Here is a 23983-nt window from a genome sequence, read left to right as displayed (position 1 = left end):
TGAAGTCAAATTTATGAAGATAAAAGCGGAATATTTCACCATTCATCCAACACTGTTTAACTGGTAATTCTTTGTATCTCAACACTCCTCTTTCAATGACAAGTACACAAACATCTGGACAGAGCATCCTTCTGGTGTCTGAGTAATTCATATTCACAATAAACACATTAAAGACATTACATTTCAGATGTGTGTGGCATTCATTTAATTTTGACCTTCAGTAAAAAAAAAAAAACTTTTATAACTTTTTTTTAAAATTTAAAAACTAATCTTTTTGCATGAAAAACTAATAATTGATGGAATATTAAAATATTCACACAAGCATGCTCAGTCATGTGTGTTTTCCAAACTACATCTCAGAATTTCATACCTTGGAGAGAGTGATGGGATGATCTCAGTGGGATTTCTCTTGTTTCTAGCAATCCTCTGCAGATCAGGTTTATATTCAGTTGAAGTCTCTCTGAGCAGTTCTTTTACGTGAGTGTCGGTCAGAACGGACCAATGCCTTGATTTCACGTGTTTCAAGATAACAGGGACTGGCAGACATATATTAAGGAGAACACAGGCAGCAGATTGAGAGCAGCTCTTTTACACACGGGTATTTTTCCGTTCTCCAAAATGTAACAGGGCCTTCTTTCAAAATAGATTTCAGCTCAATCGTCTCCGGTTTGCTCGCTGCCTCATTGGTGACAAGCAGGGATATCAGGCAATAAGTCTCTGCATTAAAGGATCGATGAGAAAAGTGATCTGCGGTCGTTTCTGTTGCAGTATGGAAGTTTTTCTGGAGCATAATTAAAAATAAAAGTCAATACCAGAAATGCTTTTTCATTTTCAAAATGAAGCTGCATTTGTTGACTCAAAATTAAAGTAAAGTTCCGTCCAGTTGCGCAAGCAGCATCACGTACTGCCCTTTATTCATTTGGATTGCAGCCTTCTGCTGTGAGCTCCACAAAGAAAAAGCTAAAACTTGTTAATAAAGGAGACAATTTGTGTCAGATGATCAGGAAGAGTTTTTAATTTTCCCCGGGATACGTTTTGTTCTTTTCTGCCATAAACAAGCTCATAAAAATAAACACAGTGACTTGCCATTCAGTTCAGTGAAAAAGTAAGAATCTTCCCATTCTTCCAGAAACGTCCTGTGTTTATCTCTATACTCTGAATTTCACCATGTTGACCATGAGGTTAACAGTCTGCACGCCCATCAAATCTTTACCTATGTTTTCCGGCATTGGGCCTAACCCGCGGAAATGATTGGCGGTCACGTATGTGTCGCATCAAAACACCCTCACTGCCAAATTACTTATATTATTATTTATTCTTAATACTCTCTGATGGATTTGAGTGTGGTTTAAGAGAAAAAAAATATGAAACTAGGCACAATATATAGAAAATATGATGAGACGCAAAGAGCCGCATGCGGCTCGAGAGCCGCGTGTTCGCCACCCCTGCTATAGATGCTATAGATCGCTATAGATCGTGTGGCCATTTGTGTTTGTATGAAAAGTGGGGAGGTTATATTCGGGTTTGTGGTTCTTTGTAATGTTTATCTTCATTTTCTAAATAACTGCTGACTTTTCAACTGCAGACGTTTGCATTGGGGAGTTTCTGACATTTCTTTTATGTTTTTGTAGTATTACAGAATCAGAATGAAGTTATTTTTGGGTTTGTAAAGATGTTTCACTGTGTAAAGGCCAAACAGGGAAATGTCATGCATGTTAGTAAATGGTGCCATCTATTGGTGTCTTGATAATTTGCTTTGATTTTCTTTAGAATAGTCACATAAAAGTTAGTTTTCACTGTATCACTGGAACCATGCCACAGTCAATTTGTATAGCTTTGATTGTTTATTTATTTTTTGATCCATCAGTTATTTAGGCCTGCTGTGAGGGAGAGGTAGAGCAGTCCATCTCTGATTGGAAGATCGAACGTTCAGTTCCTGCCTTGCCCATCCCATGCATTGAAGTGTCCTTGGGCAAGACACCTTACATTGCTTCTGATGGTTACAGGTTGGTGGCAGTGTTTGGCAGACAGCTGCTTGAGAGAGACATAGAGTGGCACTGGAAAAAAAAGCACAGAAAGAGACCTTTGAACATCTGAAATAGCTCGTCGCCAAGGCCCCAACTCCAAAGTTTTATGATGTTAACAAGCCAGTGACACTCTCAGGTGATGCAATTTCACAAGGCATGGAAGCAGTTTTACTGCAAGATGGACAACCACTGACCGGCAGCAAAGATATGCTCCAAAAGAGCTGCTTTCAATTGTGCATAGCTGTAAGAAGTTTCATCAGTACATGTACATTCAGATTGAAAGTGATCACAAGCCACTGGAGAGCATCTTTAAGAAATCTCTCCCATGATACTACAGAGAATGCTCCTGAGATTGCAAAAATACAGCCTGAAAGTGACTCACAAATCCGGCAAAGAACTTCATATTGCAGACACACTGAGTCGAGCATTCTTACGAGATAAAGAATAAGATTTGATTGGAAAAGAGCTGGAGGTAAACAAGATTACACCTCAACTGCCAATGTCAGAGGAAAAGCTGAATAAGTTTAAGAAAGCTAATGCTGAAGATTCACAGTTACAACATCTAAAAGTGAGAGTTCAGAGAGGATGGCTGAAAGAACGACACACTGTTCACAAAGAAGTAGTAGTATCAGTAGCTGTGGTCTTTGAGAAGGAGGAGGAAATTGGCACATCTGTAAAAATTGACATGCAAAAGAGAAGAAAAATACAGAATTAACAAACGTTTCTGTTTTTTTAACAAGTATTTTCATCCACAGGAGAATGCAAACTGAACCTTCTTCTCTACAGCCTCATCTTTTAAAAAGGTTTAGTAAAAACAGACAAATAAAAGCTCTTATATATATTAACAAGTTTCTGAAAGAATGAGACAGATGAACAGTGTTGCTCTGATATGTGTTAGAACTTCGAACACATTGAGCTCTGACTGTGTTAGAAGTTGTGCTCTATACATAGAGCTCTGTGTGGAGTTAATTCAGTCTCAATAATCAGAAATGCACACAACCGGTTTCACAAATACACACGCTTTGATTCAAAACTGTAATTTTACGCAAACGTGCAATATAAATTTGGAAATGCACACGATGTGTTTCACAAATGCACACCCTGTGTTTCACAAACACACACGTTGTGTTTCACACATGCACAATAAGTGTTTCGCACAAATGTGCACGCTGTGTTTCACAAAAACACAATACATTTTTTGGAAATTCACAATAAACTTTTCAGAAATGCACAATAGATGCTTCATAAACATCATTTTTAGGTATACTTGTAATATGAAGTCACACATCGTGCAAATTTTAGAATGTGCATTCACAAACCCACTGTCATTTGTGAATCTCCCCACATTTGTGAGAGATTTCCTTGCGGTGAATATTGAGTATACCTTCACACTGCAGGTCAACTAATTTTACCATTGGCTAATAAATTACTATGAATTATTTATTATTATTGTTATTATTTATTGACTTACAATTGATTCATTATTATTATTATTGACTTGTTATTTACTTATTGTTGGGCTTTTCTAAATAATTTAAATTACATGTCAAAGAGGTCTAAAACTTCTAAATGTTTAGAAATTGTTTTTAAAAATTATTTGTAATATTTTTCCTGCAACTATGCATTTTTCATTAAAGTTTGAGCTTTTAATGCTGACTGTTTCTCTTATTTAACAACAACAAACTATATATATATATTTAAATAAATAAATTGTATAAAGCTACTTAGATGCCACCAAAGGCTATAGAAATCATTGTCATGTGGGCCCCGACTACCTCACCAAGATGGAGTCTCGCTCCGCCACAGTTGGCCAGGCTTCCCAAGCGGGCATGTCTCCTCTAGCGTTATAACTCATTGTGCCACACACCTGACTTTCATTTGCAATCACTCAGTTCCTTTTGTGCTGTGGTGGATAAACACCTCACTGAACATAGCCTACTACTTTGACGGACCTCCTCCATTTTTTTTGTTCCAAAGAAGAAAAAGTACAGCAAACACTCTCCACGCAGATGGAGAAGACATAGACCTTCAGCCGGATTCGGACTCTGAGCCGTCTTCAGGTTAGATCTCATTTTGTAATTTCCCATTTCATTGTACATACAGATACAGAGGAGGAGATACTGAACTTATTCTTAGCGTCTGTGCATGCATTTGCATGCAGTTAAAGAGTGAAGTCTTTTCAGTTGTGTCATTGTCAGATTTAAGATAAATCCAGTCAGAAAAAAAATGGACTGTTCTTTGTCGGAACGACATTACTTTTTGAGGCAAGTGGTGAGGCAGACCGAGTAAACGATGCCACCCTGGGTACAGGGTCCGGGGAACCCAAAGGCGCTTTACAATAAAAGGCACGCAGATTGTTTTCCAAAATGAGGACAAGACGAGGTACCAGTTTAAAGTAATTTTATTAACACTAAAATATATTTAAAAAAAAAGACAATCATACTGGGGAGGGAAGATTGGGTATAAAACCTTTCTGGGCCGAGGGTTACTAACAGAATGCTGGGCTGGCTGACGTGGAGGAGATCTGTAAACAAAGGTAAAAAAAAAGGAAAACACCCCACTCAGTGGCATGCAGGTGTGACATGAAGGAACGTAATGGACACCAGAACACACACATGCCCCAACTGAGCCTCCAACGCTGTCGCCTGACACGCCCCGCCTAAGCACCCGGTCCTAAGAAGAAGGGGGGGGTATAAACAGGAGTGGGCAATATGATGTTAGGGCAGCTAAAAACAGCAGTTAGTGCCCACCATTACTCACTCACACATAAACCATAAAAAGTCCCAAACCAGAATAAAAACCAGCACGTCTGTTACAGGTCCTTAGGACCTGCCGAGAGGTCCCAAGTCCAATGAACCTCGAGTAGTGAGGGGTTGACGCTGCTCTGTTGGCCGCACAGGCGGTGTGTCCAAGCTCACCGACTGGATCCTGAAGCCCACCGGCAGGAGCTGCAGCACCCTGGCCTGGAGTTGGCAGCTACGAGCTGCAGTTGAGGCCAACCACACCCAGGATCTTCAGACACCCTGTGCCCAAAGCAGAGAGGAGTGCGTCCGAGGGGGCAGACAGGTAGCGCTGGAAGACCACTAGCTGAAGCTGGCAGCAGCAATCCGCAACTCTTAAGCAATAAAATCAAAGGGAAGCCAAGCCAAGCAAAAATGGTGCATCTGATGCCTCGGCATACAAACAAATCAATTAAAATCAAATAATAAATATTAAGACCAGGAGCCGGTTTAGCTCGTGCCGGTTTAGCTCGTGCTGGTTTGCGGCGCCTTCCATCCGTGTAACCAGGGTTCGAATCCGGGCTGCTCCCTATTCCCTTCTCTGCTTCTGTGCCGGTCCCAAGCCCGGATAAATTGAGAGGGTTGCGTCAGGAAGGGCATCCGGCGTAAAACATTGCCAAGTTATACATGCGACTCATCCTCAAAGGAGAGGTTGTTTCGCTGTGGCAACCCCTGATGGGAAACGCCGAAAGAGAAAGAAGAAGAAGACCAAAAAAGGCAGAGGCACAGACAAAATAAACTCTGATCACCTGAGCAGGGAGGAGAAAGTCATCCACACCTTCAACTCGCTTGGGCGAAGTTTCGGATACCGGATTCTTTTTAAGCTATGAATACAACTTATTTAGAAATCCTAAACAGGCTCTCAGGGAGACAACATCTTACCACTTACCAGGAAGCCCAGAAGGTTAGCCACTAGGAAATGAGTGGGGTATGAGTACAGCACACCAGGTGCCCAAGCGTTGGGCCAAACAATTTTTATACCGCTCTCAGATAGTCAGGGGATTGCCTGCAGCTGTGCAGCATCATCCTGCTACATTTGACATGACTCTATGGACTTACAAAACAAAAAACAAAGACAAAACAAAAAAACAGGAGGAGGTTAAGTTCTTTCTCACATCATTCATAAATAGCACAAAGAATGGGGGCTCCTGTGCTCTGACACCAATCCTGACACTGATCAGTGGGGGCCGCAAGCTGTGAGCTCATTAAAGCAGATCGGTAAGGTGAGCCCGGCTGAGAGCTCGTTTCTGCTGACTCGCAGGATAGGTGATGACCCAGAGGCACTGCTGCCAAACCCCACCCACTCCCACACTTATTCAGCGCTCCAGCCGGCTTCAGGGCATTTCTGCTGCACCTCCAAGAGTCAAACTCCTCCCGAATGGTAAGCTGTTCTGTGTGTCAGCGGCAAAGACTAACATGAGTTTTCTGTCATACTTTACAGGGATAACCACAAAAGCGAATCAATTGAGTTGATTTAGTTGATTTTCTCTTTCAAGATTAAATTAAATCATAAAACCTATAGATTGACTTTTTTAAAGTACTTTCCAGTAACACTGGAAAAAATTGAAATTAGTAATGCAGGCTTTTTCCTCCTATAACCTTTGTTCTATCCAAGGCACTTTAACATTGGGAGTTGGGTCATCTAGACCCACAAGACAGTGTGCTGAACCTTTTTTCTTCAATGATTTGTGATCTTCACTGATGTCCATAGATTACATGAAATCTTTCCACCTTTATCCACCTTTGTCATTGTCAATGTAAGGGTGAGTCATCTGGAGCCCATAAGATAGCACAAGGGTTAGGTTACTAATGCAAGTTTCACCTTTAGTCACTTGAAATTAACAGTTATATGGAAATGTTTTTAAAATTGAACTAAAAGGGTTTTACATGAGATCCTGTTCATTTGAATTTGGCAGTGAAATTCAGTGTTTGTGCAGAAGATCAACATACTTTTGCATCTTTCAGATGTCAAACAGGGTGGCTGCTAGAAGAAAAAAGAGGAAATGCCATGGGGGGCTGTGTGCGACCTCTTCCCCTCAAGAAGAACATCTTCATCAGAATCAGGGAACTGACTCTTCACCTGGGAGCAGCTCATCTGCACAGAGAGACTGCGCAGTCCTGTATCTGAATCCCCAGACACCAGATTGCACGCTGCTGCAGAGGTTTGCTGCGCTTTCATCAACCGAAACAAACTATGAGTGCAGCAAAGCTGTAGATAAGTCTGAGGAGCAGCATGAGCAGGGTAAGCAGCATACCCTCAAGGCTCCTCCGAGTCTAGATAGCCCCAAGGACATGGAGAAAAGCTCCTTGCCTGAGGTCCAGGGGAGCTCCATCAGTTCTTCCGTGGAGTCTGAGAACGTGCTAAATAAGTCTGATGACAAAATCAACCGACTCTTGGTAGCCATGAAAAAGCGTGGAGCAGTAGACACGCAAGACCGACCCTTCAAGTGCACCCACTGCCCCTGGGCCTTCAAGAAGCTGTGTAACCTCCAGAGTCACCTGCAGACGCACTCCGGCCTCAAGCCGCATGTGTGTGACATCTGCGGGAAGGCTTACTCCCACCAGGGTACGCTGCAGCAGCACAAGCGGCTGCACACGGGGGAGCGGCCGTACGGCTGCCCCTTCTGCGCCAAATCCTACGTCTGGTCTTCTGACTACCGCAAACACATCCGCACTCACACGGGGGAGAAGCCCTACAATTGCGCCACCTGTGGCAAGGACTTCATTCGGTCCTCCGACCTTCGCAAACATGAGCGCAACATGCACACAAACGACAAGCCGTACCCGTGCGCGCGTTGCGGCAGGACCTTCAACAAACCACTGTCCCTGCAGCGCCATGAACGCACGCACCTGGGGGAGCGGCCTTTCGCGTGCCCGGACTGCGGGAAGACCTTCACGCTGGCGAGCCGCATGGTGGAGCATCAGAAAGCGCACAAGGGCGTGCGCCCGTATGTGTGCGCGGTTTGCTCCAAGACTTTTACCAAGTCCTCTAATCTGGCGGAGCACGAGGCCATCCACAGCGGCCAGCGACCCTTCACTTGCACTGACTGCGGAGCGGCCTTTGCCGCCGCGTCCCGCCTGGTCCGGCACCGATTCATGCACGTGGAACAGAAGCCGCACAGATGCTCCGCGTGCAGCCGGAACTTCAGCCAGCTCGACCGCCTGCTGCTGCACGAGGAGCAGAGCTGCGCAGGACGCATCTTTGTCTGCGGGAGCTGCGACCGAGCCTTTCGGGGAGCATCTAAGCTCGCGCAGCACATGCTCACGCATGTGCGTGAACACATTGATACATGCTAAAAGCACACTACACCCCGCACACGCACAACTCAGCCTCCGCGGGCAGTTGTACCAGCTGTAACTACCCCCTCACCCCCACCCCCGTTCCTGCAGTGTAGACAAGCAAGGGTGGACGCGGTGGTTGAAAGTTTCCATCAGAGCACCACTGACACTGGAGCTGACAGCTGAAGCCTCGGGGAGGGGAGGGGAGGGGGGGGTGTCTTTTAGAAAGAATGTAAATAACCGTAATGAGACGCGCAACGCTATGCTATAGGAGGGCGGGCAGACCCCCTCTGACGTGGGTCTTGTAGGACGAGCTGTCCCATCTGGACCTGGCGCCTTACTAAGACCCCCCCCCCCCCCCCCACGCACACCTTACTGAGTATGAATGAATGAAGGTTTGAGAAATTGAGGATGCAGTTGGATTACATAACTTGAAAGCTGCAACATGTGTTCCATGATCCGATCATGTGAACTGACTGTGACACAAAGTTACTTAGAAACTTTAATTTATAACAATAGCTATCAAGAACAGAGGACTAAGGACATGCGTGTGGAATAGTTTCAAGTGGGAACAATCCATGTCAATCCTCTAACCTCTTGAGGCCTGAATTTATTTCCAGCTATATTTCCAGCTAAAAAAAACTTTGTAGATACTAAATTAATGTGACTTTGCTTCTGAAGTAGTTCGAAACACAGAAAGTACAACAATAAAGGACAATGTCCAAAACTCACAAATGGCCCACAGAAAAAAAAATAGCCTACATTAATGAACAGACCCTAGAATCTGTCCCTTAAAGAAAAGCTTGACCGGTGAATGTAACAAACACTCAGAACTGATACCCAATGACAAGACCTCTGCAACAAGTTGTGCTTTGTACATACTGGCCTTGTGATGCCTGTTCAAGAGTGTGCTGAACACGGATATTTGAACGCAGATTCTTGACTGACTTTTGGTGTTGTATAATTCCAGCTGGACACAAACAGCAATTAATAATTTGTCCTTCATGATCAGTTTTCAAACGGTTGGCACTTGTGTTTTGAAAAAGACGCCACCTGCATCATCTTCAAATCCACGTCCATGATTGGTCAGAGTTCAACACGTGTTCAATTGCTGCACGTTTTGTACACAGAGCCTGAAAACAGACTTAATAACTTACGTAGCGATGCATGAAGGCAAGACTTTGGAACGCGGAGGCTCAGAACTGGCATATTTACATTGCGTTTACGTTGACTTTTGACTGGAAATGGTTACTCGAATGTGTGTTTCTGAGCCTGGTGTGAACACAGCATTAGTTTCTAAGGATAACTGTCAGAAAGAAAAACTGGAACAATGAAATAACAAAACATTAACGTTATTCTGCAGGGATTAAAATTAACTTTAAACGGGGAATGAAGGATACAGAAACAGTTTATTTCTAAAGGACAATTACAAACAGAAAATGTATGCTTTTGACTATAAATCGGGAGCATTATGTTTTTTTTTCTTTGTTTTATCAAACTGTAACGTTCCAAAAGTGTGAGCTGATTACAATCAATAAATTCCAGTAAAATCCAAAGATGTCCATGTTGTCTCCGCCCGAATTCTGATTATGATACAGATTTTATTTTCACGGATGAGGTCTCCCATTGGAAAAGATCTCAATGGGATTTCCTGGTAAAATAAAGGTTAAATAAAAAAAAAAAAGGGAGGGGGTTAATTCCTATTAGGCATGATCAGCAGCCTTGACTCTCCATCCCATGTCCATGATCTGTTGCTCTCATATTCTTCCTCTCCTCTCTGTCCTCGTGAGAATCCTGATATTTCCCTGCTCCCACCCCCTCTATCCTGGTGGGGCTCCCACAGATGAAGAAATTTGATATGAGGTTAGAATTTATCAGATTACATTACAGATATTTTAGCAGACCCTAGTATCCAGACTAATTTAGTGCAGTTGGGACTGTTGGGGCACAGTGGACTTCTTTCCTGGGATTTGAACCCCAGCAAACATTTATCGAGAACAATATTTGTATTCCTAATAAAATGGAAATGTGTCAGTCTTGCTGGCTGAGATTTCTTTCATGACTGGGTGACATGTCCTGCATGACATGTCCTGCTGTCCCACAGACTGGACTCATGGGTAACACCTGCTACAGCTAACAGCGTCAGCTGCACTGCCCCCACCCCATCTCACATTTGGCCACTGCAGACTAATGGTAAAGGGAGACGGGTTCTGTCGTGTTGTCACTATGTCCGTGCAAAGCGAGAGTCTGAGTCTGGAATCACAGAGATGTCTTTGGACACGTGTTCCTTCAAATGCAGCTTTTTACTGCTTTTGATTTAATGCATCTGCAGCAGAAATGATGCTGCCAACGTCAAAGCAAGTGTTGCCCACTCCTAAAAGAAAGTCAGACATTGATCATTTATTATACCTGTCAGCTTCCATGAAGCTGTTTCCAGTCAGTGGAACATGAGCTGCTCCTGACTGGGATGGCGGTATTCTGTTTTATCCTTTAAATATACCATTAGAGTTAAGTATCATATTTATTTGGAGTCCAAACACAGTCCACCTAAGTGATTAATAAAACACACACTTGTTTACCTTGGAGAGAGGGTAGACTTTTTAGCACCACAAAAGTTTAAAAAAAAATCTTTTCCTACCACAAGTGGTTTGATTTTAGATTTTTAGTTAAAAAAAAATAGGGCACAACTGCTTTTTTAATGATGGTTTGATGGACTTTGAAAATTATTTGTCTACATTTTTCCACCTAGCTTTTCTACTTTTGACTGAGCCCTCCGGGTGCCGATGGTAAAAAAAACCAAAAAATCTGATAAACCGTGCGCACAGGTTGCTAATTGCTTCTCCATTCCTCATAATGACTCAGGCCTTTACTTGGTTCAGTGTTACACTTCCTACAGACAGTATATACTTAAGTGTGTTGTAAGATATTTGATATTTTTATTTTTATACTCTGAAGAAACAAATACATGGTATAAGTCCATTTTATTTTTCCCACAAAAACAATGTACACAGTGCACATCCCATTCCCAACCAACACAAAGTTACACGTACACTACATACAAAACACCAGAAGACTTTACTGTATACAGTTACAGTAAAAAAAAAAAAAAAAACAACTATGCTGCATCCTCTCTTCTGTTGCGGTCTGGCCACAGCACCTCATGCACATGGCAAGCAATATTTTCCCTTGCCAAGAAGCAGGGAAAATATCACCTAGCATGACAAATTCAGCCATGACAAGCATCAGCTGCTTTATCTCTACATACGTCCTCCATAGCTTGGAGAAGACGTTTGTAGATTTTGGTCATACACTTTCAGACTTGCAGTGGTTAGCGCTCTTGCCTCACAGCAAGGACGCCCACGGTTTAAGTCCCAGCTGGGGGACCTGAAACAGAACACCAATGGGGGACCTTTCTGGGTGGAGTTTGCATGTTCTTCCCATGCATGGACTCTGGCTTACTTCCACCGTCCAATAACTTGCTTCTTAGGTTAATTGGTTACTCTAAATTGTGTAAATGTGAGTGTGCATGCGTGTGTGATTGTGGCCCTGCGACAAACTGACGACCCGTTCAGGATGTCACTTACCTTCGTCCACAAGTGGCTGGGATAGGCTCCGGCAGCCCCGTGACCCTGAAAAGAAACAAACGGTTTAGAAGATGAATGAATGAAAAAAAAGGATTGAGGAATGGAGAATATGGACGGAGATAAACACTTCTCATTTCGGAAAGTCTGGATAATGGATACAGTGTACCTTCGCAAATGTGGCTTTACTCTTTGCCCAGCCTACCTTATTGTATTGACACATGATCAACCAAAGAGGCTCAGATGTCATCAGAGATTACGGTTCTTGGCCTTCCTCATCCTCGTCCTCCCCGTCCTCCTCCTCTTACTCTCACTCCAATGGCTCTGCCTCTATTCCCAATGTTGGCATCCATTGCTCCAAAACAGAAAATCACACCTGTTGTCCTTTCATGCTAATGTTCTGGTTGCTAATTGTAAAATTGTATGATAGGCGTTTGCCCCTGTTATGAGTCAGTGTGCATATTTGAATAGCAGTATGGTCCTTATAAAAAGAAGATTTTTTTGTATGAAAATTGTGCCAGAATCAGAGAATTGTGTGTAGTATTTTGGAAAAAGAGTGTTTTAGAACTGCAATATGAGTGTAAAGCAGGGTCTGTGCTGGTAGTTAAGCAGAATTGGATCAAGGGCTTGGTGAATGAGTTACATGGTTGTGGTAATTGTGTCTCGAGTACCACAATTTGCGTGTAAACAATTGAGAAAAACTGTAAAAATGTCACTTTAGCTGTAAAACTTCTAAAGGGGTCTGTCCATTTTGAAAATGAGGCCGTCTCAATTCAAACCTGAATGTTTCAGAGTGGAATAAAAGTATAGGAAAATAAAAATGTTTAAAGATATAGAAGAAAATTGCATTTTTGGTGTTTTTATCATGTTCCTGTGGAATTTTTCTGATGATGGAGGACATATATAAAGAATATTAAGACTAATATTGGGTTTCTTAGAGTTTCTTTATTCAAATCGTTGTGAATCAGGTGAAATCCTGCTGCTCTTTGGAAGAAGACAACACTGATTTTTATGTTTTGCTTAAAAATGACATAATCATAGTTAATAGACCACCGGGAACACTTTTAAATTAGATCAAAAGATAAGCAAAGTAGGACTTTAAGAGGAGAAAGAGATAGAAGTCTTTGGAAAATGCAAAATAAAGGATTGTTCAGATATTTTCATGGCAAACCACCTGAAGCTTTGAGTTTGGACTTGGCTCTGAACCCTGTCATATTGTCGTGCTGATGCTTCACTTCCAATGTGTAAACATGTTCTTAAATTTATCATTGATAAGGTCACCTCGTCTAAGATTCAAATTTCACTTCCTGCTTGTGATATTTCAGTCCCAGTTCACTGCCCTGCCTCTTTTGACAAGTTAGAGCCAGTTATATTGGACTTTCTCACAGAAGATTGTCTGTCATCTAAAGACTTCAGTTTTCCCACATGATGTGAGCCCTCCTCTTTGTCAAAGCGGGTTTTCCCACGGGGCGCAGCTGTTCTTATTACTATTCATAGCAGTGTGAGCCAAAGTGTTCAAACATGCTGTAAAGTTTACTTTTTGGATTCTGCAGTTCTTACAACTGTGAGGTATGTTTCCAAAACTCCATTTCATTAAAAAAAAATTGAGAAAATAAATTAATGACCTTTCTGGTAGAGCACACTTTCCTTGAGGTCTGAGTCTGTTTTTAAGACTGTTCTGGATCGGCTCTTTTAAAAGTTTAAGGAATTTTTTTTTTTTTTTTTTTTTGGCTACAACTGTGTTGTTGATTAAAGTCTCACTTCAATAATCATTTGATCTATTGTTAAAGCTTTCCCAGTAGTCTTTTAATTTTGATTGTGCTGTTTTTAGGCTACATCAACACAAAACAAGCTGTGTTGTTTTACGGAAACCAGAAAAGGCAGGTTAAAATTAAATTCCCAATATACCATGGTCTGGGCAAAAACTTGAATCTGATTGGCTGCTGGGTGTGCATTAAAAAGTGGTAATCCACAGGGATAATGCCTAAAAAAGAAGTTCTGGTCACATTTCTTAAATGTTCTAAATCATTGCCCTGGCTTCTTTAAAACAAACCTTTGTTTCATCATCTGGCAGAAAACAAGCTGTAAAAGGTAAACTTTCTCTCTGAACTGATGCTTTACCTATCGTGCATATATATATCGCTTTCCTTTGCTGCTGTAGACGAGGTCGGTGCCAGCTAAGAGCCGCGTTGTCATGTTACCGTGACAACGTGCCACACCACGCAACAAATAATCAGTTTTTTGGGAAAAAGACAATATAAACCAGAAAAATAACAAGATTAAAGTACAAAAAACTGATTGAATATTTATTTCTTTTGTAAGTGGCCATGGTAAAAGCGGAATAATGGCCTTCTATGTGTGCATTAATGGAAATTAATGCACTCTCGCCGGACGGTTCAGGCTTCCATGGCGTTAATTTCTGATAGTGCACACTTCGTCTGGCACTATCCCTTACTTAGCTGTCACACACCTAGGTGTGTGAAATTTGTTCTTCGCACTTGACCCATCCCCTGGGGGAGCGGTGAGCTGCCGGCACAGCCGTGCTCAACCCCATAGTGCTGTCATGTGATTTGTGCGATAATTAATTGGGACTTGTAATTGATTAATTAATCTACTTTTAACCGCAATTATTTTGAACTTACGAATGGCTATAAAACGCCTAATTTTAAGATGTTTTCATTCCAGACATTGTGACGGTAAAAGATCTAATTAAACAAAAAAAAAACACTTTTCAATTCAGCCTCTGGGTGGCGCTATTGGTTCAGCAAAACGATGGGACCAACTGATAACAAATAAGGCTGAACAAAAACAGCTTGAATGAAAAAGGGCATTTATTCTGAATAATTTAGAAACAACATAAACTAACAGAATTTGTGTATGTCTTTATTAAGCAGTAACATTTAAAAATGTAAAAAGGTGTTATATAATATAACAAAGCTATGAAAGATACTCTTCTTAAGCAAAATTACAATGCATAAAATATAATTTACAAAAGTACCATAGTTTTTTTTTTGTTTACGTGCACCAATATTCAAAAAACTATTTTCATTAAATATATTTAATCTCCTTGTCTGCCACATTTAAAACCTCATTATAGTAAATAATTATCTTAATCTGATATCGTAGCCTATATACACACCTACTACCATCCCCGGCCCCTTACCCTCAAAGACGATATAAACCTTTTAAACTTTTAAGACCACAGACTATAGACATTTTTCAACTGCATATATAGTAACGTCAATTAAAAAAATGTAAAACTTTTTAATTGAAAAAACATAAAGTAGTATTAGGTTATACTAATGTAATTAAAAGTATTACTTACGTATAAAAAGGCCTTTAAAAAAAGATATAATGGTATTATTAAATATTTAAAAAAATACATAACATAAAAAGGACAGCATGAAATATTCACAAAAAAATTATATTTTTAAAAGCAGCAGAGCAGTGAGTCTTTTTTACACCATCACTGATGCTGATTGGCTCATTATTGCTTTAACACACACACAAAACTCTCTTCAGGCCTTCAATTATACCACAATCAAATCCCGACTGATAAATAAGTGTCAATTATTTTGTTGAACAATATTCTGCAAATCAGGATCTACATACTCTCTAATTTTGGAGTTTTATTTAAAATAAATAAGAGTCCGGCCAACAGAGGAGGCTTGGTGTTCTTGTGAATAAGCCCTTTGTTGATGGAAATTAAATCAGGGATTCGGTCCGGAAGTTTTCAGCACTGACTGGCATGCTTAAACCACGAAAAGAGGAATGGCACCATCTGATCCAGTGTGAGCAACATGACCCAGCCTGAGCAGACTCCTTGTTACCCCCCCCCCCCCCCCACACACACACACACCCTCAACGCCCAATGATTCTCCAGCAGTTTTTCTTTTTTTTACCATGTCTATCTAAATGCCAGCAATCCACTTGCTGATGGGAGCCATGCCAAAGGGGCACCAAAGCTCATTTCTCTAAACGTACTCTTTTAATTAAACAAACGAACAGCAGAAGCGATAGAAAATGGGGTGAGGGTGGGGGCTGGCGAGGGGAAAGCTCCATGGTTCCCCAGTGAGGCAGAGCTTCATTAATATTTAGAAAATCCCACTGCTTTCGCCCTTTTGGGAATAGGAGGAGCAGAGGTAAAAACTCAGCTCTGCACACCATCAGAGGCTATGCATTTCTGGTTTGAAGGGGTGACGCACTGTGTTCATCCCAGGACTGTTTTTGCAAGGTTGGTGGTCACACACTGGGGTCACCATGGGGTTTGTTCTGCATTCCTACAATATACATTTATGTACAGAGAGGCCGTATCATCATTATTTAAATCATACTTTAGAGCTCTTTTTTCCCGAGATGGTTGGTTTCCTGTTCAACTCCAAGGTTTTTTCTACTTAGTTGGTGTCCCACATTGGTATGATGGCATACAGACTCACCTCTAACCTGCCCTGCAGGCAAGGGCCTGGTAAACAGAGACTAGCTGATGTTGACATGACAAACCAACTACTTTCCAGGTTTATGAAAGGTGTTTGAGAAAAAAATAACACGTATCTTACCTTACAAATACTTACTAAATGTCTCATATTTGAGTTTATACAACTGTTTGCCTTTGTTTGTCACTAAAACAGCTTAGAAATTTAGTAAACAAGTGGACATGCACGCAAATGGCCTTTTTCCTTCTTCGTGTTGAATTCATGTGACCATTGATCTTCAGCGGAATTAAGTGTAAACTTCTGGAAAGGATTACAGTTTGGTCTGTACCTTTACGTGTTGTTTAAGTCTTCACCACAAGCTGTCACCTGCACCATGCCCATACTAAAAAATGTGCATTAACTTTTTCTCTCTACGGGCTTACCAAGTGGTTTATGACCACCTGGGAGCAGGTTTGCCCACTCGAAAGAGTAGTTGTGACTGAGGCTGTACTGCATGTTTGGACCCACCGGCTCTTTTCAGCATTTTCTATTCTTTTCTGATCCAACTTCCCACCAGCTGGTGATCAGTTGGCAGCTCAGCCCATTTTTAACCTGTTTGTACTGAACATACGGCCGTGTAACAACATGGCCACACAGTGGACCATTGAGCTGCAGCCAAGATAGTCACTGTGCCAGGTGTCCTTTGGGCATCCTTACCTTTGAACATGGGAAGCTATCCTCCAGTCTGCAGGGAAATTTCATGCTCTAGCTCCAGGCTGGGGGGCCACAAGTGCTCTTGCAGGACAGAAATAATGTCAAAGTTACTTTACTGGTACTGGTACTATATCAATATGCAAACTTGCTGAGTGTGTGAGGTGTTTTTGTCTTTTCTCAGTATTTATTTCCTAATTCCCAGTTTTCCACTTTTTGTCCAAATCTGATCCTCTCCTGTAATCCTCCAGCTCGTTTTCTCTTAATTGACACTGAAAGCTGACAACAGTCTAGTGGATGGTGGGTGTTATCTTTATCTGGCGTTGTGTCCCAACTCATTCCTTGTTTCTCACTATGTGATAGGGTGTGTGTGCGTGGGGGGGAGGGGGGGGGGTGTTCTCATCACTTTCTCGCAGCCTCTGGAAGTCAGGTGGCCCTCAGCCATTCCAGCTGTCTGTCGGCTGCCGCCGTGAATCAGCATCAATGTGGTGGTGGTGGTGGGGGGGTGTAAAGACAATCTCGCAGTTTAGCATGCTACATTTGCCTTTAATGGGGGGGGAAATGGTGCGCAGAGGTGTCTCTCTGCTGCACGTCTGTGCACGTGTAACGAGCATATGAAGTGTCCTAACGAGCTTGTTGCGCTGTCAGTAATACTGCAGATCTGGGTTTCTGGGGGTGTGAAGGCACTGGTGGGGGGCGCAGCAGATGGCGGCTGCTGTCTCACAGGCACACAGTTGTGTCAGACGATCCACACACACACACACAATCCCCGTCCTGTCCTCCTCCGCCACAGCAGCCACAGCAGCCACTGAGCGGTGGGGGTAGAGGAAGCCTTGTCACATTGCATGTTCAGGCAGCCAGTGTTGTGAGGGTGATACAAACAAACTTTACACTGCAGCCAGGAAACCCCCCCCCCTCCCCAAATCCGTTGCCTTATTAGTCCCTGTGGGTCAGATTGTGTCAAAGGTCTGCAGCTGAGTTAGGCCCGGAGAGAACATCATCAGGTTTGAAACACAGATGGAGTCTGAATCCTCCGCTGCATTCCCGTGTTTCCCTGATAAGATTAAATCTGTAGATGGACCCCCCCCCCCCCTTCCTGTATGTCAGGGAAGCGAGGACAAAACCGCTTTAATGAGAGGCTCCGCAGGACTCATCAAAGACCCTCTCAATGCGGTCACAACTGTACATAAAACACTTCAGCAGCTCCAGGAGCCCCCTCCCAAATGTTGAATTTGATTTGAAAAGAAAAGGGGGGGGGGGGTGTATTAAAAAAAAAAAAAAGCACAAGCGAAGAAATAGACGATGGAGCGTTGCTGAAAGTTGACAGAGGCGCAGAAAGGTTTCGGGCAGCGCCACCCTTGTCACATGGTGTTGGGCTGACGGGTCTCTGCGGCAACCCCCCCTCCCCCTCCAGAATTCTCCATACACCTGGGGCGGCGTCAACAAGCACATTCATTTGCTAACATTCAAAACAGCAACTTCTCACATACACTGGGTCACACAGGCCCCCACCCAAATAAAAGGAAGAAACATTTGTTTGACTGATCCACAGAGTTTGGAGAATTCAGTGAGATGAACTGAATGAACAGTTGTAATTCTTGACTATGTTTACACCCCCCCTCACACACACATACAAATTTGACAATATTCTTTTGTGACCCCTATCTTCATTCGGCCATTTTACACAAAAAATGCATGTATTTTATATTCTCGTATTGGGGTCAGACTCAGTCGCACAGAGGGCCTGAATCCAAGACACGATTTAGGTTGCGGGACGAAAAAGATTTATAAATTAATATATATATTAAATTATTAAGATATATTAAACATACTAAATCTAATCTTTTAAACCACATGTGTCAAACTCAAGGCTTGGGGGCCAAATGTGGCCCGCCATGTTATTTTATGTCGCCTGCGAGAGCATAAAAGTTTTTAATTTCTTAAAATAAAAATTTTCTTTAGTTGATTAATTATTATTAATGTGTAGCTGCTGTTGTAATTATTCAATGTTTACAGGTCTTATGTGTGTATGCAGACAAATTGTTATCATCAAACCATCAGTTGGATGCAAGGCTGTGTGCAGCACATAACATTGTAAAATGTTACACGTGTAATACATGTTCTTTTTAGCTCAGTTTTATGTTATTTTTCTTTATTTACTTAGACAGTTTGATCTTTCATTAATGGAGTTATGTGGGTTTTAATAAGTGGACAAAATTTAAAGGATTTCTGTTAAAGTAACAAGCAAACATGTTTTTTATGCAACCTGTAATTCTCACTTAAAAATGTTAAAATTAATAAATAATGTTTTTTTTAACATTAAGGAGTAGTTACATTTATTTTTCATCACATTTAGTTACATGTATAAGTTTTGTGTGGCCCTTTGAGGATAACCACTATGATGATGTGGCCCTCAGTGAAAATGAGTTTGACACCCCTGTTTTAAACCTTTAAAACTTTCGTTTTTGAACATAAATATGAATGAAGACAGACAGGAATATTAATCCAGAATAAATCAAGTTAAACCCTAAATAATGTACAGTACAGACCAAAAGTCTGGACACAGCTTCTGATTCAAATGAATGAGAAGGTACACACTTAAAGAACAATGCAATTATTTGTTTGCATCTCTTTTTACATAGAAGCACTGGATATTTTGACCATTTCTGAACCCTTGCTAAAGGTTTCTGCTCACATAGCAGAGGATTTTTGCATAAAATTTACTGTAGACCTCCCCCCACTCCTTCCCCATTTTTCTCTTATCAGTCTAAACCCGTACTTGAAACCAAAGAGATTGGTTTCAAGCAAACCGTGAGATTTTCTTTTAAATAAAAACCTTTCTTTGTAAGTGCTTGATGTTTTTTTTTTTTACAATGTGGAGTTGTGTCTTTTCAGCTTCAGGGTGAAACCGCTGAACCCCCTAAAAGCTGTGCAGACCTGCACAACCATCCAATCTCCAAGAAGGTAAAGTCAAGCCGAGGGGCATGGTGATGATCAGTTTTCCCTGTCCTGACCTGCTGATCTACAACCAGAGAAACCATAAGCTTAGTGTCCTGTCAATCATAAACACAGTGGAGTCCTCATTCAGGTGGGTCTATGCTTGTTGTTCTTTTTTGTTTCTTGGAAGGGAGTACGCTGATGCCACTCAAGCCAAGTGTTAAACAATTTACCTAAAGGGGAGTTTGCCTCTGGTTTTCTACATCACTTTAAAAAAACTTTCCCAACACCTTCTAAAGTGTAGATGATGTCTGTGCACAAGAATGTGTGCACCATGTCAAAATGGGTTTATGTTGACCTTACCTCATTGCGTGTTCTAGCCTTTTTTTCATAGGTAACTTTTTTGGATTCTGTCTGGTGCTTTTCACTTTTTGACCTTCAATAAAACCATTATTCATACTTCCCAATGGCTACACTATAAAAAGACACTCACAGAGCCCCCAATTGTTGGCAACCTGAATTGGGATAAAGTTAAAGGTTGAAGTCCCATCAGTTGTAAATGGTAAATGGTAAATGGCGTATACTTATATAGCGCTTTCTACCTTCTTACGAAGGCCCAAAGCGCTTTACAGTCACAGTCCCATTCACCCATGCACACACACATTCACACACTGATGGCGGCTCCGCTGCCAAACACTGGCGCCAACCTCCCACCAGAGGCAAGGTGGGGTTCAGTGTCTTGCCCAAGGACACTTCGGCACATGGGCGTGCAAGGCGGGAATCGAACCTGCAATCTTACGATCATGAGTCGACTGCCCTACCACTGCACCACGGCCCGTTGTAACACTTCCGGATGTGTGAAATTTGTTCTTCACATTTGAGCCATCCCCTAGGGCAGTGTTTTTCAACCTTTTTTGAGCCACGGCACACTTTAACCTTGACAAAAATCCCGCGGCACACCAGCATCCAAAAAAATAGATAAATAAAAAAAAAGAAAAAGCTCAGTCTGTATTGATCTACAGCCGCTCTGCAATCTCACATGCATTTTTGTGATAAATGTTGCAGAAAAAGCTGGAAGCTGCAGCTGTTTTTTCTAAAAGATGTATTAAAAATTAAGTCAAAAGATTCAAAAACTGTTTGATGTGTGTTCGTTGTTTTAAGACGTTAAGAGGAGAGACTCATTGTGCGCTAAAACAGTCACTTTACTGCATCATGGGAGAAGTAGTGCCCGTAATCCGCCGACCGCGGAAAGACCAGCGTCTTTGAGCTTCATGGTTTTGTTCACTTGTTCCAGTCTGATACCAGATTCTGTGGAAAGCTACACCGCTAAAGACGAGCTTTAGCTGCTATTTTTGTTAGAACAGAGAGACTTTTTTGCGCTAAATCGAAACAAGGAAGTGAATACTTTAACCACTTCTGATTGGTCAGACTGATGCCATGTGATTAAGCCTTCAAGAATGATTGGTGGAGACAGTTAAAGGGGCGAGACTTTTCCTTACACAGTTATAGCTGCAGCTAAATCGCGGTATCCCGTTATTCTTATCAAAATGTCTTTAATAGAATCAAATAAACACAAAGAAAAAAGTATTTTATGATATTTCATATTCTTAACTTCTCAGTGTTTTATCAGGGCCTGTTTGGATGAACAAAGAGCTGATTTCCTGGAGATGGTAATTGCTTTTAGATCAGTTAATGAGGGCAATTTCTCACGGCACACTTGACCATCTCCCACGGCACACTAGTGTGCCGCGGCACACTGGTTGAAAAACACTGCCCTAGGGGACCAGTGGGCTGCAGTCACAGCCATCCCTAGGAGCCATTTGCTGGTACAACTCCCAAAAATGCTTCTCAAAACTCAGTGTGAAGCAGGGAGCGGTTCTATTTTAAGTCTTGACCCAACATTGATTTGAACCCCCCACCTCCCAGTTTTAGGATGGTCACTCTTCCACTAAACCACAGAGCTGATCAAGGGTCCAATCATCAGAAGTACAAATGTAATCTGAGACTCATGGCTACATTAGCACCTATGGATTTTAATACCAAAAAGATGATAACGTGTATTAGTCAGGCATATGGCAGTTTTCTATAAAGGTACAAACATACAAAGGAGATAGAGTAAAAAAAAAAAAAAGCAAACTTGTGGAAGTCCCTGTCCTAAAAATCCCTGAAACTGTATAATTAAACGACATGCAGTGATTGAAAATGAATTAGCTTCAATTATGGAGTTTTAATTGAAAAGGGTCATTTAAAAACCCCAAATGTTCCATCAGAAATTCAAACATTCCCCAGAGAAAAAGGCACAGAATATGATTCTCCATAATGGACTGTGAAGTATAATCAGTTGGGCCAATTAACTAATTTTTATTTGACTTGGGTAGATTTTACGATCTTTGCTCATGACATCTATTACATGGAGAGCTTTGTGAAGGCAGTGCTCATTGATGGGAGCAAATGAATAACGGGGGTGGGGGGGGGCAGACCCTGGACTAATTAATGCCCCCCTATGCGACGTTAATTGGAGTCACACAGCAATACACATGTGGGTCAGGAGCGTCAGCCTTTGTTCTTAGAGGAGTTTGTTTCATAAAAGACAACTGTCACATATGCATAAAAGAGAAAAAAGTGGGAAAAGGTGTGGAACTTCATTTTCCTGGTGCCTGTTGGTTTCTGACGGCTCTGAACTCCATCAGGGGAAATTTTGCCGCATCTCTTCCTTTTGTTGACAGGTATCAATCACAGCAGCAGGCGAGGTCAGCAGTTTTAATTGTTGTGCGGTGCATCCTGGGACATGAATATTCGGCACACTGATAATGGAGCTGCTATTCATGCATTTATGTTGCTTTCTGTTTAGTGATTTGACTCCTTTTAGCTGTGACCACAATTATGCGGATAGAAATGAGGCCTGGCTGATTTTTCAAAAAGAAAGATGGAACTGCCTGCTCAACCAAAAGATAGAAGGCATTTAGGAAGCATATTATTAAAAAAATTGATTATGTGTACCCCCCCCCCCCTCCCCAGACAATAAGCAGCAGATTTGTTTTTGTTTTTTGTTTTTTTTCAGTTGGGTCCATAAAGGGTTAAACCAACAAGATATTGCACATTTTTTGTCGTTCTGTCACTTTTAGAAGTGTGCAGCGACTTATGGGTATGGCATGGAGTCTGCTTCCATCAACACTAAAACGTTCATCAAAATCTGACCTTCTGAGGCATCAACAATAATATAGCATTTTAAAGTAATTGTGTAATTATAATACTCTGGTCTGCCTCATCATATACTGTAATTTAGCTTGTTCTTTAATCTTGTTCTTTTGCATCTAGAAGAGCTAAAAAATGAAAAATAAATGCAAAGAAATACAACAAAGGTTAAGGATATGGGGTCCAATAGGGAACTGTCAGCTTCTTCCTATAAGGGAGAATTGAGCAGCAGTAGCCTTTTGAACGAGGTTCAAATCCTAACCCTAAAAACACAATGTTCACTCACACTCAGAAAATGACATGAACTAAGGTTTTAACTCTACCAAATGTCTCTTGTTAAGTAAAAAGACTCATAAATATAATAAATAAGAGTCTGTCTGAAGGATGCAGTCATGTGACTCAGTGTTCTGCTGTAGCTACTTCCTTCTTTGTTTTGTTTTGTGGAAACTTCATTGGTCAAAGGAAAGAAAACCGCACAGATTCATGAAAAAACATCCCTGTCATTCCAGACATTGATGACAAATTTTATAACCTTATAAACGTATAGTTTCCTCAAATAAAAAACAAATAAAGATAAATTCAAATTCAAATTAATTTTATTTATAAAGCACCTTTCATGTCAAACAGACAGCTCAAAGTGCTTTCCATAAAAAACAAACAAGAATACAATCAAACCAATCCCCACACATTTAATAAAATAATTATATAAGTCCCCCATAATAAAATACACAAAAAACAAGGACAAATAAAAGAGAAATGACAGAGCTAAAGAAAAGAGAACCCAGAAGGCGCTGTCCTCCTGTTGGCCGGGATGTCAGCATCTAAGCAGCACAAGCACAACTCATCCCCAGCACCTCCCGCCCCAGAGACCCCCAACCCCAGGGTCCAGGGTACCCAACATGGGCAGACCAGGACCCAGAACAAGAGATGCCAGAGGACAAGCATGGCCAAATCTGTGGGAGCATGAACACTAACACCCCAGCCAAGGGTGAGAAAACACTCGTAAGCAGTCTAAAATGTAGAAGTAATAAAATAAGAAATTTAAAATATAAACACAGGTA

The 23983-nt window shown here is 41.5% G+C and overlaps 1 protein-coding gene across 3 annotated transcripts; it reads left to right on the top strand.

The window, feature by feature from the left end:
* The first annotated feature begins 3952 nt into the window (after positions 1-3952).
* Positions 3953-9642, top strand: LOC101157046 (uncharacterized). Of its 3 annotated transcripts, XM_078946227.1 has the most exons (4): positions 3956-4087; positions 4846-5093; positions 6069-6188; positions 6773-9642. In XM_078946227.1, the coding sequence occupies exons 3-4, from the start codon at positions 6186-6188 to the stop codon at positions 8102-8104; spliced, it is 1335 nt and encodes a 444-aa protein (XP_078802353.1). In that variant the 5' UTR covers positions 3956-4087; positions 4846-5093; positions 6069-6185; the 3' UTR covers positions 8105-9642. The 3 variants fall into 3 exon arrangements, with proteins under 3 accessions (XP_078802354.1, XP_078802353.1, XP_004068312.1); XM_004068264.5 differs by lacking the exon at positions 4846-5093 and having other exon boundaries at positions 3959-4087; XM_078946228.1 differs by lacking the exons at positions 4846-5093; positions 6069-6188 and having other exon boundaries at positions 3953-4087.
* Positions 9643-23983: the final 14341 nt, after the last annotated feature.

The sequence above is a fragment of the Oryzias latipes genome, chromosome 4 (genome assembly GCF_053564925.1).
Source record: "Oryzias latipes strain Hd-rR chromosome 4, Olatipes_Hd-rR_3.1".
NCBI lineage: Eukaryota > Metazoa > Chordata > Actinopteri > Beloniformes > Adrianichthyidae > Oryzias > Oryzias latipes.
This window is presented reverse-complemented; position numbering and strand designations above follow the sequence as displayed.